Here is an 11,056-nt window from a genome sequence, read left to right as displayed (position 1 = left end):
CTTAGTCTAAGAAAAAGCCAAACCCAGACCCCAGTCCAAACACTGAAAGCGAGTGGAAAGCGAGCTAAGAAAGCGGGCTTGTGGGCACGTCAAAGGCGTCAAAGAGCAAGCCCGATGTAAGCTTAAAGCCTTAGGTTTGCGTAGTCGATTATGCACGAGATGCTGGTGGTAAGGTTGTCTTTGGCTTAGTGCAGTGACACTGACTTTTTGACTTGTACAGTGTCACCACGCTTTGCGGTTCACTCCACCTGCACCGCAACACGCGACCACATACCAACCCTGAATAATTCCATTTATACTGTACAGTAATACTGAGTCTCTATTTGAGGGGTGCGGGTTTGCAAGGGGTGCTGAGGGGGGTTGCGTGTCACTCTGTTTCACTTCAATCCGGAACTGGGGCTGGGACTGGGACTGGGGCTAGGTAGACTAGACGTATTGTGTTGACTGACTGTCTCTTCACTCATCAGCTAGTAACGAACGATGCATGCTTGCCTCGTATATCTGACAAAAAGTCTTATGTCCGCTTGGCTTTTGCCCAGACTTGATCTTGTTCCTTTCCTCTTCTCCATCTCCATCCTCCTACTTCGACCTCTTCTCATCTGATGATGTGAGATAGACCCACGATGTCTTCAACCGTCTCATATCTTTTTGCAGTCTATTTTGTATCAATACTATTTGCCAAGTTGTTGCATTTGTATATTCACATTCACTCGATATCCGTCATTGACTACATTGTCTACCTACCGACCTTTTTCCTACAAGATGTCTTCTTAGTTCTCATTGGTCGTTTGTTATTGCGTCGAGAGCGAACAATTGTTTCCCTTGCTGGTTATATTCTTGGTTGCATTCTGACGTAAGTCTCTCCATCTTTATTCATACCGCTCTGTGAGGTTTCATTGGGTCTGTCACTAACGGTTGGCGCATACAGTCTAATAACATTCGTTGCCGCTGCGTCCGAACTCGGCTTTCACTACAGAACAGGCGGCGAAGTCGAATGGAGCGACGCTGGCGATTTTGCCAATGGCGAAGGCCTCAATGTTCTCGTTAGCGAAAGCAGCAGTGTGGTGGTTTCTGCATTGATTATCCTCATTGTCTCGTGGTTCCCTCAGAACTACCTCTACAGGACCGTTGGCAACGTGGTAACTGGCCTCGGAAAGCGTATTGCCTCGGGTATGTTGTTCTGTTATCCTATTAAAACCGCTGACGTTTAACATATCAAAAGTATCCCGACATCTACGGGGAAAGATTCGCCCCCAAAGCCAAAACCAGCATGACCCTGAAAACGCCGAGCCTTTCCTTCGCCGCACCAACAGCGGAGAATCTCTTGCGAGCACTGGCAACGCATCACCCAACCCGAGATACGATGGAGAAGAGAAGGAGCCAGAGGAAGGCGCGCCAACAAAGCGACGCATGTGTGCCTTTGTTCCACCTTGGATCATCACGACTTCCATCCTTCTCTTTATTGGCATCACCACCATCGTTCGCCCTGACCAACCTTATAACCACATGGCAAGCAGTTTGCCATTGCGATTACTCGAATCGGTCAAGCCTAAATTTGGCCTCTGCGCCTCGCAAAATGAATGGCCTCTCAAGGCACTCACCGAGCCGTCCAAGTGGGCTGCCCCCAAGGGAGACTTCAAGGGCTGGGCTCCTAGCAAAATCAACAACGACCAAATCAAGAATTACAGAGATAACCCTCCCAAGTGGTTACCTGATCCTATTCCCAGTGGATTCCTGAAATGGGACACTGAGCGTTACCAGAATCAGACTGATAAGAAGGATGGTCCCAGTGACACGTGCCCAAACACTTTGCAAGATCGGGGATTCTACAATCCTGTCAACGACCCTATGCGAATTACTAACCTCGACCAAGACATCATTGCCCCCATCCAAGAGGTACTACACAACAATTCTGTCAAGATTCGTCACGTTGCTCTCATCCTCATGGAGAGTATGCGTGAAGAATTGTTCCCACTTCAACAGGGCAGCGATATCCACCGCATGATCATGGAATCGCATGACGAAAAGCTGAGAGATGAAATCAACAGTCGCGTGTCGCGCATGACACCAAACTTTGAGAGAATCACAGGAAAATCCGGCAACTACGCAAACTCGAACGGTACCGCTTACGCCCAGCCTGAAAACCTAACGTGGAAGACCCAGGACAAGCCTGGTTTCGGTGGAATCAACGTGGTAGGAGGTTTCACCACCAGCAGTGTCTCGACTAAGAGTCTCGCTGCAGCCCATTGCGGCGCGTGGCCCATGGCCGTCAACATGTTCGAAGAGGCTGAACTCGAGAGCTATCAGCCCTGCCTTCCCCAAGTTCTCGAACTATTCAACAAGGTTAAAAACAACCAGACAGAAAAGAGGCAGTGGTGGGGATCCAAAGAGTGGTTTGGAAAGAGTGAAAGTCAGCAAGCCAAGTTCCACGAGTACCAATGGAAGCCCGCATTCTTTCAGGCGGTTACAGACTCCTACGACCGACAGGACAAGTTTGATGCCAAGATCGGATTCGACTTCAAGGTCACAAAGCCAAAGCTCGATGAAGAGGCCCTCCACAACCCCGATATGGAGGAGATTAACTACTTTGGATACCCCGAGACGGATCTGAAGGAGCACATCAAGAAGTACATCAGCGATGGACTGGCCGAGAACAAGCGTCTCTTCATGTCGCACTTTACTAGCACAACTCATCATCCTTGGGGCGTGCCTAAATGGTTCAAAACCGAGAAGTATATGGGCAACAAGGGCGGCCAACATGGGGATATGGACAAGTATCTCAACACCATTCGCTTTACAGACGCCTGGCTTGGTGACCTCATGCAGATGTTTGAAGACGCTGGAATCGCAGACGAAACCCTCGTTGTATTTGTCGGTGATCACGGACAAGCTTTCAAGGAGGATTACTCCAAGACTGGTACATACGAAAACCGCCATATTAGCAACTTCAGAGTCCCTATTTCTTTCCGTCACCCCTCCATCCCTCGAATCCAATATGAGGCCAATGTTACCTCTATCTCTATCCTCCCTACCGTTCTTGACCTCCTTGTCAACTCAGGATCGTTGAACCAGGAAGACTCCGCCATCGCGTCCGACCTCGCCAACGATTACGAAGGCCAATCCCTTATTAGACCATACCAAAAGACCAAAGACGGCCGCCGTGCCTGGAACTTTGGACTTATCAACCCAGGTGGTGGCATGCTGACAGTCACATCAGCCGACGCTCCCTGGCGACTGGCAGTTCCTCTGAAGAAGGACCTCGAATACACATTTACAGATCTTGGCAAAGATCCACTCGAGCTAGACCCTCTAAACAAGTGGAATATTAAGTCTACGATCAAGGCAGTGAAGCGCCAGTACGGCGATGAAGCCGCGAACTGGGTGCGAGAAGCCGACGAGGTTGCCCACTGGTGGGCCCTCGAGCGAAGACGGCTCTGGGGATACAACCCCAACGAGAACTAGATGATTCTTTTTTTTTTTACTCATGACATGATGCATTGGGAATCTACCTGGCTTTGGGGATTTGGGGGAAATTGGATTTTTTGCGTATACCATTGCCCATGTACAGCATATAAATTAAAGGGAGAGGCTCCCTCGGAATATGTTGATTTTGGGTTGTACTACCTGCACGATACATAGACTTGACAATTTTTAGCACGATATTATTCTTGACTGAAACTATGAAACAACCCAGTGCAATCTCGTAAATGTGAAACCATCCGCCTGCCTAGTGGTTGTTGGGCAATCAACTTAAAACTTCATTCTTATGCTTGCAGATTCAAGACGAAACATTTATGCACTCAGATCCGTGTTTCAAGGATATTCGCCAGATTTAGATCTTACACAGTACATCGGTAGTCTTGGCAATACATGGCCAATCGGTTCTGCAGGTGTGTATTGCTTATCATAAGGCTTTATTCATGGCAAGAGAGTCTGAGCGATACAACGGCTGCAGGGGTACCGGTAGTTGAGGGTAGGATGCGTAGATAAAATGGATATATTCCGTGCATACATACTTTTTAGCCTGAGCCAATGCCACCAGTTCCAGTTGATGACGAAGGGCAGAGCTTGGCCAAGTGACTCGGAAATAATGATCGAGTTAATAAGAATCAACCTGCTGCAAGTCATCAAGCTGACAACACGATCTGGCATTCATCCCATGACACTTTTAGATTGAAAGCTTGTCGCCCACCTCAACCGTGTTCCTTGAAGTAACCAAAAACGGAAACCTTGACAACTTGGCTGGATCTTGTGGCCATCTTTTCCACAACTTGTTTACCCAATAGCATAGCTCAATCAGAGCATGCCCATTTCGATCTCGTTCTGATTGCCGCGTTCCTGGAGCTACAACGATGGATGATGCCCCAGTGCCTCGGTGCCTACAGGTGTTCCCAAGGTTTGACGCCTTTCTTGCAACTGTCATGTGGTGCATGAACGCAGTCTTTTTAATTTCTTGCATGTTTTCCATTGAGAAAAACAGCCTAATATGTCGCTGCATGTACGTGTATGGTGATGTATAGTCTAGACCTAAAAGACTTATAAGAAAAGCTTGGAAGCGCCATCTCCACTATCACGGATTGAGCCCCCACTCCCCAGATGATCCCATCGCGAACCCCGCTATCAGCTGTATTCATGAGATGAATCTGATGACATCCATAAGAAGCAGCTGTTCCTGGGTATGTGATATTGGTATGGTATAGCAAACTAGAATGACCTCAAGTGACAAGGTAAATATCAGGGGAAAATATCATGGATTTGCAGCAAGTAAAGTCATACCTCGTAGATCTCTAGAGTCCTTAGCCTCTTACACAGGCCCTGGTCCTGTTAGCTCAGCTGCAATCCAGTTGTCAATCCTAAATACCGACGTCTTGTGAGAGTGATCTCTCACACTTGCGTCATTGAACAGTCGATCTAAGAGCTTCAATTCTGCAGGAAGAGTAAAGGGGAAAGAACCCAGCCCCGTCACCTGGCGACTTGTAGCAATATCAAGCGTTGGGAAGGTACAATTAGCAGTGTTAGTACCTAACGAGATGGCGGCACAGCACCCGCATCACATTCTCTTCTGAGCACCAAACATGGTAACGGCCCAATTCAAACTGAGACAGAAAACAGGGCATCATTGAGCCTGACATTGTTGTCTTGTATGAGCATAATATAAACCCATTTCATCTCGCTTCCATGTATTGGAGAAAACTGTTTCACCTCCGATAGAACCGTGGACAAAGGCTGAGTTCAGACGTTGTCCAAGACACTTTATTGAGGACATTGAAAAACGTCTGAAACGTCTACTTTATTGTGTCTGCAAGCAATTTAGGCTCGACAACCTAATAGGGATTTCAATAAACGAGTGTTCAACGACGTCAGACATTCCACAAGCTTGTGGCTACAATTCCATCGCCAGGCACCGTCGCCAATCAATATACGCAACAAAGCTTGACAGTACGAATCAATTGACAGCAGGGCCTTTTGATACATTCAATCAGAATCGCTATCAAGAAAATACGTGCATGCACTGCATAAGATAAGCAGCAAATAGCAGGTCTATCAAACCAGAAAGATACTGCACTGTATCAATTGATACCATCCATCTCATCCGCATACGACCTTACCTTGGCTCACTTTATCTATTGCGGAGGCTCGAAACGGCCGACACCATGAACAACCCACCGGACACAAATCTTGTTAGCACTACCAGTTCCGATCAATGCCCAGAAAAAGCACCAGCACAAACACAGGCACAAGTGCAAGGACAAGGAAAACCTGGACCCGGACCTTTGACTAGCCCCTCTACCTCCGCCTCCGGTGAACCTTCCGCCGCCGACTTTTCCACCTCACCTCGCCGCTCTAATCCACACTCTCTTCCTCCTACATCGGCCCTCGCTTTTGGTTACGTCCCTGCCGAGCCGCATCAAATACAGGCCAAACCGCCTCGCCAGGCTCGTGCTTTCTCTTACTCATCAGCTTCGCTTCTCGCCAATTCTTCTGCTGCTGCTGCCACTAGGAAGAGTCGCGGTGCCGAGCCCGTTACTAGAGAATCATACGCACGCCGGTCTAGTTTCACGATAGCCCAAAACTCAACAACAGCTGTCTCGTCCTTGCCAATCAAGAATCCCCGAGCTCTTGCAAGTACTCGCCGCGAGTCCATGACCTCAGATACCACCGCCGAAGATCAGGTGTTGACCGATTCGCAACTTTCAGACGAACCCCACCACCAGCGAACCCGCTTACCGTCTACCATCGAGAATTCGCACACCGTCTCGTCGGAAACTCCTAGCGCCACGAACAATCGCTTCTCTTCTTCCTCAGATCTTCAATCGAGAAGACTTTCAGGGACATCCATCTATTCTCTTGCATCTGCCCGTGGCGTCCTCAGTGGTTCATCATCAGCTCAAGGATCAGAGTTAGGAACCCCACCACGATCTGTGCCTGGATTTCTGTCAACGAGCAAAAGCACAGGGATAGTCCAGTCTGAAGCCGAAGTTTCCAACGTCACTGTTACTACTTCGAGTCTCCAAGCAGGCCAATCGGTCGTAGGAAATCCCAATCAGCACAATCTAACTGCCCGAGACCACAATTCGCAGCCCCTTGACTTTACGAAACGAGCCATCCGTCACGACAATATGCAGAACGCTACATCCGGTCTGCGCAATCAAGGGCCTGACCGATCTCGCAGTCGAGCCAAAAGACGCTTCAGCGGAAGTACAGCGACCAGCAGCCACAGCCCGAGTAGTGATCGGGCTCCGCAGCATCGGGAGAGAGAAGAGGGTATGTCGTTGTATCCGTACTCGGGATGATTACAGGGCGAAAGGATTGATCATAGTATCTAACGTGCTGCAGTGAAACCTTCGCGATACGGTGTTATTGGTGTGTGCGCTCTCGATATCAAGGCTAGAAGTAAACCTAGCCGAAATATTCTGAACCGGCTTATCGCCAATCGAGAATTCGATGTCGTCGTCTTTGGTGACAAGGTCATCCTGGATGAAGGTAAGGAGCACACAAAACTTGAATTGTATATCCAGAGCTAATCTATTTGTTCAGAGGTTGAGAATTGGCCCATATGGTAAGTCAATTAATTCCTCTCGGTGAGCCGATGCAGCATAGTGGGGTGCATCGTCAGTGCTGCAAGAGGCACGTGCCGAATTACCCAAAGAGATCACTAACACCGGACAGCGATTATCTTATTTCTTTCTACTCGGATGGATTCCCGTTAGACAAGGCGATTGCATACGTCAAGGCGCGAAAGCCATTCTGCGTAAACGATGTCCCTATGCAACAAATTCTGTGGGACCGTCGCTTGTGTCTTCACTTACTCGACAAGATCAATGTTCGAACACCAAAGCGTGTTGAGGTCACTCGTGATGGCGGCCCTGGGTATCTTACCCCGGAAATGTCCAAGCATATTAAGGAAATCTCTGGAGTTTCTCTCGACCCTATCGACCCTGAACAAGTGCCACCTCCCCAGAAGGTGGAGTTGATTGACGATGGCAACACAATCAGTGTCGATGGCCAAACGTTGAGAAAGCCCTTTGTTGAGAAGCCAACCAGTGGAGAAGACCACAACATCATCATTTACTTCCCCAGTGAGGATGGCGGCGGTGCTCGGAAGCTCTTTCGAAAGATTGGAAACAAGAGTTCTGACTACATCCAAGACCTCAACGTGCCTAGAGCTATTACGGAGCCAGACAGCAGCTACATCTACGAAAGCTTTATGCAAGTTGACAACGCTGAAGATGTCAAGGCTTACACTGTTGGTCCGAGCTATTGTCACGCAGAGACTCGAAAGAGTCCGGTTGTAGACGGCGTGGTTCGAAGAAATACCCATGGCAAGGAGTTGCGATATGTCACAGCTCTTGGCACGGAAGAGAAGGAAATGGCCAGCAAAATTTCTACAGCATTCGGACAAAGAGTCTGTGGTTTCGACATGTTGCGAGCGTCAGGAAAGAGCTATGTCATCGATGTCAATGGCTGGAGTTTCGTGAAGGACAACGACGACTACTACGATCACTGTTCCAATATTCTCAAGGAACTTTTTATCAAAGAGAAACAGCGACGTGGTGGTGTCACCCCTCCTATGCCCTCGCCTGCGCCATCAGAATCGGGAACCGACCCATTCACCCGGGCATCCAATGCGTTTAAGGACCGAGAGCAAACAGGTCAATCTAGCACTAACGGCGTTAGAACAAGCATAGCATCAATCCCGGGCACCACAGATTCACAGCCCGACGACACATCGCGCCGTGCAACAAGCGGCACGGTCACCCCTTTGATGCCCACAGAAACTGGACAACCTTCGAAGCCACAGAGTTCTACTGCCATACCGGTGATCCCGACTACTCCTACCGATGTGAACTTGCCAGGAATTTCGTCCGCCCCGCCGGCGCCACAGAGCGCTATCGCGGACCCTCCATCAGAAGATACACCTGCTGTGCCTGAGCCTCCTCTGCCGACTCACTCCTGGAAGTTGAAGGGCATGGTTTCTGTGATTAGACACGCAGATCGCACACCTAAGCAGAAGTACAAGTTCACGTTCCACTCGGAACCCTTTATTGCACTTCTGAAGGGCCACCAGGAAGAAGTGTTGTTGATTGGAGAAGCAGCCCTTGGTAGTGTCATTCAGGCAGTCGATCTGGCTTACGAGCAGGGAATTGAAGATCGTGCTAAGCTTCGATCTCTCCGCAATGTCCTCGTCAAGAAGGGAAGCTGGCCGGGTACTAAGATTCAGATCAAGCCAATGTTCAGGAAGAAAAAGACAGAACAGCCCGCTATCAGTGAGGAACTCGTCGCCATAACCGAGAAGGAGAATAACAAGGCCGAAGAGGAGGGCGATTCATCAAAAGAAGACAAGCCTCCCGGAGCACCAAAACGACAAGATTCTCTTTCTGGTGTCACAATGTCCAAATTTACGGCTGCTGAGGAGAGGTTGGTTCTCGACAAACTGCAACTCATTGTCAAATGGGGAGGCGAACCAACACACTCGGCCCGATACCAGGCCCAAGAACTCGGCGAAAATATGCGCAATGATCTCATGCTTCTGAACCGGGATATCTTGGACGAGGTTCACGTTTTCAGCAGTTCTGAGAGACGTGTGACAACCAGTGCTCAGATCTGGGCCGCTTCATTCCTGGGTAAGAAAGACATTGCAGAGGACTTCATCACAATTCGCAAAGATCTGTTGGATGACTCCAATGCTGCCAAGGATGAAATGGACAAGGTAAAGAAGAAGCTCAAAGGCCTTCTGCGTAAGGGCAACGAGCGCCCTGCGCAATTCACCTGGCCGGAAAACATGCCTGAACCTTCAGAGGTACAGACGAGAGTTGTACAGCTGATGAACTTTCATCGGCGTGTAATGGATCACAACTACAAGAAGCTATGCAGCGGCGCCGTTACATCGCTAAATGCTATCTCAAATCCCAGCACTGAGAAGTTGTCTGGCGATAACTCCAGCTCATCCATTGCATCATCAATGTCACAGGCAAACACTATCAACCAGATCCAGTCTCGATGGTGCTGTGGAGAAGACGCTGAGCTATTCCGAGAGCGATGGGAGAAATTGTTCCAGGAATTCTGCGATGGTGATAAGGTTGACCCAAGCAAAATATCGGAACTTTACGACACCATGAAATTTGATGCACTACACAACCGCCAGTTCCTGGAGTGGGTGTACACGCCTCCTAACCACATGCTGGATGAGTACACAGCTGCCGGTACCAAAGAGGGCAAACCTAAGGAGTCTGAAGATGGCAAGTCTATTGACGAGAAAACCGACAAGAGCCATCAAAACTCTCCTGAGGGCTCAGATAAGGTAGATGCTGGGAGTCGATCAGCCTCGGTCAAGAAGTTGTTTAGAAGAAGATCGTTCCTTAACAATCTACGACACTTCAACGAAGAGGCACCTCCAGAGCAGTACTTCCGCCTCTACAAGGGAACGAAGCAAACTGCATCTCAGACAGATGCTCAAAATGAGCCCCTCCAAGAGCTTTACCGTCTTGCCAAGGTTTTATTTGACTTTATCTGCCCTCAAGAATATGGTATCTCGGATAGTGAGAAACTTGAGATTGGTTTGCTCACATCTTTGCCTCTCCTCAAGGAAATCGTGCAGGACCTGGAGGAGATGCAAGCTTCAGACGACGCCAAATCCTTCTTTTACTTTACCAAAGAGTCACACATCTACACATTGCTAAACTGCATCATTGAGGGAGGCGTTGAGACCAAGATTAAGCGTAGCACTATTCCCGAGCTCGACTATCTTTCTCAGATATGCTTCGAGCTTTACGAAGCTGAGATGAAAACGGCGGGCGATGGTTCGTCACCCCATAACGCCCCCACGTTTACATATAGTATTCGTATCACCATCAGCCCTGGATGCCACGTCTTTGATCCCTTGCATGTTCAACTCGATAGCCGTCACTGCATCGGATGCGCCCCCCGACGAAGTCTGACGCCACACGCGGATTGGCTGCAGGTTATCAAGACACTTCGAGCCAAATTCAACCAGTAAGCCCCCCACGATTTCTCCTCATCACATGAATTTTGACTAATACATTCTTGCAGGGTTAAACTGCCAAAAACGTTCCTCGCAGTCAACTTGTCCGATGCCTTCACATTTGAGGACCTCGAACGGCAAGGGAGCGACAGCGATGTGTTAGAGATGAAGACTGCGCCGTCGAGAGGCCTAACCGACCAGCCCAAATCCCCCGGACAAGAGGGTTCGGAGGAGCTGGCAACTGGTGCCGGTGAAGTAATGATCTCCTAGGTCCAGGAAGTAAGCCCGAGAAGAAAATGTACAGAGGGCATAACGTCTTATTTGACAGAACATGCGCCGTGTTACCAGCTCTTTACATTGGAGGAATTGCTTCACACTCAGCAATCATACATATGGATGGTGGGTGCTACCCATGTCATCATTGTGACGAGTTGATGGGGACTCAAAAGTGCTACTGTCACTTTTTCCTCAATGCTACAGATAGACGTTGATATCAATACCCAGGCTAATAAAAGCAGCCCACTTGCGGGCTCGTATCATTGAAATATGACTTTGCATGTGAAGATAGTCCCC

General features: G+C 48.9%; 2 protein-coding genes across 2 annotated transcripts; both read left to right on the top strand.

Moving 5' to 3' along the window:
* Window positions 1-623: 623 nt before the first annotated feature.
* Window positions 624-3,462, top strand: FGSG_05080 (uncharacterized protein; the record flags this gene model as incomplete). Its single annotated transcript, XM_011325270.1, has 3 exons — window positions 624-853; window positions 929-1,170; window positions 1,223-3,462. 3 exons carry the CDS (start codon window positions 624-626, stop codon window positions 3,460-3,462), a joined length of 2,712 nt encoding a protein of 903 aa, XP_011323572.1.
* Window positions 3,463-5,654: 2,192 nt separating this feature from the next.
* On the top strand, window positions 5,655-10,753 carry FGSG_05079 (uncharacterized protein; the record flags this gene model as incomplete). The annotated part of the gene is made up of 5 exons (XM_011325269.1): window positions 5,655-6,765; window positions 6,838-6,984; window positions 7,039-7,060; window positions 7,171-10,494; window positions 10,552-10,753. The coding sequence occupies 5 exons, from the start codon at window positions 5,655-5,657 to the stop codon at window positions 10,751-10,753; spliced, it is 4,806 nt and encodes a 1,601-aa protein (XP_011323571.1).
* Window positions 10,754-11,056: the final 303 nt, after the last annotated feature.

This window comes from Fusarium graminearum, chromosome 3 (genome assembly GCF_000240135.3).
Source record: "Fusarium graminearum PH-1 chromosome 3, whole genome shotgun sequence".
NCBI classification, from domain to species: Eukaryota; Fungi; Ascomycota; class Sordariomycetes; order Hypocreales; family Nectriaceae; genus Fusarium; species Fusarium graminearum.
This window is presented reverse-complemented; position numbering and strand designations above follow the sequence as displayed.